General features: G+C 35.6%; 1 protein-coding gene across 2 annotated transcripts; it reads left to right on the plus strand.

Annotated features, from left to right (window-relative positions):
- The first annotated feature begins 1,065 nt into the window (after positions 1 to 1,065).
- On the plus strand, positions 1,066 to 3,534 carry LOC102597687 (wall-associated receptor kinase-like 8). 2 transcript variants are annotated; one of them, XM_015314904.1, is made up of 5 exons: positions 1,066 to 1,155; positions 1,236 to 1,371; positions 1,469 to 1,590; positions 2,707 to 2,818; positions 3,077 to 3,534. In XM_015314904.1, the coding sequence occupies exons 1-5, from the start codon at positions 1,081 to 1,083 to the stop codon at positions 3,382 to 3,384; spliced, it is 753 nt and encodes a 250-aa protein (XP_015170390.1). In that variant the 5' UTR covers positions 1,066 to 1,080; the 3' UTR covers positions 3,385 to 3,534. The 2 variants fall into 2 exon arrangements, with proteins under 2 accessions (XP_015170390.1, XP_015170391.1); XM_015314905.1 differs by lacking the exons at positions 2,707 to 2,818; positions 3,077 to 3,534 and adding exons at positions 1,689 to 1,800; positions 2,059 to 2,475.
- Positions 3,535 to 5,608: the final 2,074 nt, after the last annotated feature.

Here is a 5,608-nt window from a genome sequence, read left to right on the forward strand (position 1 = left end):
GGGCTGGGAATTAAGAACTTGAAACTACAGAATGAGAGCCTATTGAAGAAGTGGTTGTGGAGGTACACTGAAGAGAGAAATGCCCTCTGGAAAGAGGTGATCATAGCTAAATATGGTGAGTTAAACCCTTGGTGTACAGAGATCACAACAGAACCTTATGGTGTGGGTGCATGGAGATCAATTAGAAACTTGTGGTCACAAATGGAGACAAATTTATATATCAAGGTGGGAAGTGGCACTAAAACAAAATTTTGGAAGGATGTTTGGATAGACCAATCCCCTCTTAGAGATCTCTTTCCAGATCTCTTTCAAATTTGTGGAAATCCTGATGCCAATGTTGGTGATTGCTGGACTGAACAGGGCTGGGATCTAGTTTTTAGAAGACTTCTCAATGATTGGGAGGTGGAAAGGGTGGCTGAGATATTAGGGATGCTAAGCGGAGTGACCATCAATACAAATGCCACAGACAGGATGTTGTGGAAGCACAACAAAGATGGCCTCTTCTCAGCCAACAGTGCTTACAGAAGAGGTCTCCAGGTGATGGCAGGGAGACCAACACACTTCTGGAACTATTTTTGGAAGGGGGATATTCCTACAAAAGTGAAATGCTTCACTTGGCTAGTGATAAAGAGAGCTTGTTTAACACAAGAAGTACTTCAGAAGAAGGGTAGACATCTGGTCCCTAGGTGTTTGTATTCAATTTGACAAGTGAAACTAACAGCCACCTCTTCTTACACTGTAATTACACTGCTCAAATCTGGAATTTGTTCCTTAGCATCTCAAATCTGAATTGGACAATGCCAGAACGTACATCAAACGTGTTGAAGAGCTGGGTAAGGAGAGAAGGTACCAAGAGCCAGAAGAGATGGTGGAGGTTAATACCATCATGTATATGGTGGTCAGTTTGGAAGGAAAGGAACAGTAGATGTTTCGACAATAGATCCAATTCCATACACAAGGTCAAATGGAATTGTATAGTATCTCTACTTTTTTGGTGTAAACAGTTGTGTATAGTAGATACAAATCAAATTGTAGATTTGATAGGAAGTTTGTAATTGACACTTTTTGGTGGTGGCCAGCATGCCCTTAATGCTGAAGAATACAACCTTACCAGTTTCAAAAAAAACATATGCTTATCGTCCATCTAAATTTTGTGTATGTGTAGATACACTTTAATTTGATTTTCTTGTCTATTATTTTGGGTTGAATGGATGATGTCAAGAGTTTTTTTGTAGGATGAGATTGAGTTATATGAAACAGCAAATGTGCATCCACATTTGGCAAAGTTATCTAGGTACTGTTGCGATAGGAGGCTTGCAGTTGTCTATGATGAGGAACTTACCACAGCTTTGTCTGATGTGCTTCCGGCTGGTATTTAATTACCTTAAGTATTATGTTGGATGGCTGTTTAGTATGAATTTTGCATGCTTTTGCACCTCCTTTATCTCTTCTTTTTCTTGTTCGTCAGATGACTTTGGGTGGGATAAGCGGATGAATGTGGCAACTCAACTTGCAGATCTGTTGGCATGGTTGCATAAAAAGAAAATTGCAGTTGGCAGTATCATTGCTTCATGCATTATGATAGATAAGGTTCAGTTTAAAAGCATTTGGCTCTCTTCTCGACCTTATATTTCCTTTGGAAATCTGGAGATTCTTAATGAGTTACTATATTTTTTTTTTGATTGCAGGAAGTGAATATTAACGTGTTTGACTTTGGTTACATTTGCAATCGTGTCAACGAGGATTCTGTAATTCCTCTTGATTATGTTGTTGGCAGATATCCTGAGGATGTTTCAAAAGGCATGTTTACTTGCACTCCATCATCATCATCTCGGATGTTTCATATTATACAGCAAAGTTTTCCTATAATCGTCTGCGTAATGCAGATATGTAATACTTCATCTATTATGTTGTTTGGTTCCAGATTTCCTATATTAAAGCCCACCACTTTTCTTTTCTTTTTTGGAGTGTGTGTGTTTCTGCATATTATTCATATTGTGGACAAATAATTTTTCTGCTGAAAAACAGTTGTATTCTTATTTTCCTGGACCAATGCAGGTTGGCATTGGACGATGAAATCTGATGTTTATATATTTGGTCTTCTACTGATGGAGTTGATAACCAAAACGAAGCTTGGTTCTAATCCTTCCGTTCTCGATAATTGTAAACCGGGCTCTTTTGTTCATAAAAGCTTCGAAGATGTTGATGATCAAACTGTATTTGGTATCACGTCTCTGGCTTGCGGTTGCGTGAGTGCTGATCCAGGCGAAAGGCCAACAATGAAGATGGTTTTAAACGATTTGGATAAACTAAGGAAGAGAGAGGGAAAACGAAAAAGAGATGAAAATGAGTCCACAATAGAATAAGTTTATCCCTTTTAGCTACTTTTTAACTTTTGTATTAACTAAATTGCAAGGTTGTTGCAATGCAAGTGATGGAACTTTATGAATGATCCCTGGTGGGGTTTGAATTGGAGATTTTCAAATTATTAGCTATTACTCGACTTTATATTTCCTTTGGAAATCTGGAGATTCTTAATGAGTATTCCTTCTTTTGGAGATAAATCAGTTTTCCCCCAGTTATGCACAATAACTACGTTTAACTGCTCTTTTCCCTTTACTGAAACAGCAAAACAGGAAGCTAGGAAGTGATGATATTTCAAGGAAAAATAAAGACAAAAACTATATTATTATTTTTTGATTGCAGGAAGTGAATATTAAAGTGTTTGACTTTGGTTACATTTGCAATCGTGTCAACGAGGATTCTGTAATTCCTCTTGATTATGTTGTTGGCAGATATCCTGAGGATGTTTCTAAAGGCATGTTTACTTACACTCCATCATCATCATCTCTGATGTTTCATATTATACATCAAAGTTTTCCTATAATCGTCTGCGTAATGCATGATATGTAATACTTCATCTATTTTGTTGTTTGGTTCCAGATTTCCTATATTAAAGCCAACCACTTTTATTTTTATTTTTTTTGTGTGTGTGTGTTTCTGCATATTCATATTGTGGACAAATAATTTTTCTGCTGAAAAACAGTTGTATTCTTATTTTCCTGGACCAATGCAGGTTGGCATTGGACGATGAAATCTGATGTTTATATATTTGGTCTTCTACTGATGGAGTTGATAACCAAAACGAAGCTTGGTTCTAATCCTTCCGTTCTCGATAATTGTAAACCGGGCTCTTTTGTTCATAAAAGCTTCGAAGATGTTGATGATCAAACTGTATTTGGTATCACGTCTCTGGCTTGCGGTTGCGTGAGTGCTGATCCAGGCGAAAGGCCAACAATGAAGATGGTTTTAAACGATTTGGATAAACTAAGGAAGAGAGAGGGAAAACGAAAAAGAGATGAAAATGAGTCCACAATAGAATAAGTTTATCCCTTTTAGCTACTTTTTAACTTTTGTATTAACTAAATTGCAAGGTTGTTGCAATGCAAGTGATGGAACTTTATGAATGATCCCTGGTGGGGTTTGAATTGGAGATTTTCAAATTATTAGCTATTAATGATTTAACTTTGTTCAGAAAGTCGCACAATGTGTCCCCACAAGAATGGTCCTGGCTAAATGTCTCCATTTTTACGTTTTACAAAAATAGGCTTCTTCTTCACCATACTTCTCCAATATTAAAACCTTGTAATTCTTATTTGGTGGTGGAAAGCACAAGTTACTGAATGAATATTATAAAGAGAAACTTACGCTCTTTGCCCTCTGGAGAAATATTTACACACTTTTGCCCATATTTTGAGTTTGTTATATGATTGAGTCCATATTTTTTCCTTGAGCTGAGGTCTATATGAAACAACCTCTTTTCTAGGGTTAATGTTTGTGTATTATCTACCTGTCCACTTTGTGGGACTCTACTGCGTATGTTGTTGTACTTGCTTTAGTCTATATTTATGTCAAGAAATTTTTTTAAACACTATTGTACTCTTTTATATAATGTTGACACATTATGTATAATATTTCCTTCCAAGGTATAATTTGTATAATATTGTATAAAGTATAAATTAAAAATATGATACATAACGTAATATTTTGTGTTAAATTATACTTTTCTAAAAAAAAATTACTTATTATAAAATCATTTGAATGTTTATTATTTATGCTTAAATTTTCAGTTACATCCACTACTTAATAAGTGATTTTCTTTTGAAAACTCAAAAATTTCATTGTTGGACCTTAGAAAGTGTTGAATAAGACAAATTGGGTCTTCTTGATTTCGTATTGTTTGATTAAATTAGTGATTGGGGATTGTTTGTGTTGGTATTTGAAAGTTCGTATATTCCTACAATTATTCTTTGGTATCCACATTATTCCACTTGTATAATATGAAGCAGACAAAATATGTCATTTCTTGTCAAAGTTTCAAGAAAGCTACCAAGCTCTTCTACAAGTTACTGTTTTTGTAGGATCAATCGGTTGTTTATACATATTCATGCAAGTGGTGAAACTTACCAACTCACGGCTGAACTCTGAATCCTAGCAAAGGGGTCAATCAAAATCCCTACCTGGATCTGCACGCACGAAACAAAATTGCAGCATCCCCAGGCAACGAGACATCAGTACGAATAAAAATGTAGCGGTATGTAAGGCAGAAAATAGAATCATAAACATATGCTATAAAAAGGGTAATAAAGATACCACCTAAAATAGAAACTCTAATAGCCTCTATGGCAGACATCCGATTTTATATAAATTAAATATGCATAGTATGCTCGTGTATTTATATGTCGTGAATACTATATATATATTTATTTTTTTCTATCTATCTATCTAGAAACATGAAGCCCCAGGACGACCAAGGGTAAAATAGATAATTTCATGCTCACAAATTCACTATGTCGGTGCTTCTAGAATCATCGGTCTTTCAATTTTTCTCAGTCCAAAGGATTTCAACTCACTCAATGCACAAACACTCGGAACATAATTCTAGAAGTTCTCTCTTTCTTCTTTCTCCTTTGTGCTCAAATTGGGTATATTCACTTATAATTGTTGGTGCCTACAAGCTATCGCTGAAGCATTCAAGATGATGAAGCCCAATCGTTGAAGATGGATGTCATACCTATGAGGTGTTTAACAAAAAATTCGAAAAGAAAAGGGCAGATTCCATCACCATCAATTTTCTTGCTCCGTAAGCTTTAAATCTTCTTTCATTATATTTTATTTATTAATTCCGTTTTTTTATTTCATTTTCATCCCTTTTGGGATGAACTGAATTTCATTCTCCGAAAATAAGGGTATTTATCTTCTGCTGTTTCAATACTCTGTTTTAGTTGTTGTTTTCCTTTTGGGTATATGTATGTTCGTTAATAAAAGTTATTACTTCCTTTCGGTTGTTCTTTTGAAAAAACATAAGAAGCTATTTGTGTTCGTTAATAAAAGTTATTACTTCCTTTCGGTTGTTCTTTTGAAAAAACATAAGAAGTTATTTTCTTTTGTCCCAAAAACTGAACAGCATATTACTCTTGAATGGTTCAGTGGAGTTAAAAAACACTATAGGTAATTTCTTTCTTAAGGTTGGTGGTAAGGCTGGCAAGGGGACGGGGACGGGGACTGGGGGACGGGACGAAGGGGGACGGGACGGGACGGGGGACGG

Source organism: Solanum tuberosum, unplaced genomic scaffold (genome assembly GCF_000226075.1).
Source record: "Solanum tuberosum cultivar DM 1-3 516 R44 unplaced genomic scaffold, SolTub_3.0 scf00327, whole genome shotgun sequence".
Lineage (NCBI taxonomy): Eukaryota > Viridiplantae > Streptophyta > Magnoliopsida > Solanales > Solanaceae > Solanum > Solanum tuberosum.

Coding starts and splice junctions, on each gene's coding strand:
- LOC102597687 (XM_015314904.1), top strand. CDS start 1,081: ATGCCCTTAATGCTGAAGAATACAACCTTACCAGTTTCAAAAAAAACA. Junction 1,372..1,468: donor GTCTGATGTGCTTCCGGCTG/GTATTTAATTAC, acceptor CTTGTTCGTCAG/ATGACTTTGGGTGGGATAAG. Junction 1,591..2,706: donor CATGCATTATGATAGATAAG/GTTCAGTTTAAA, acceptor TTTTGATTGCAG/GAAGTGAATATTAAAGTGTT.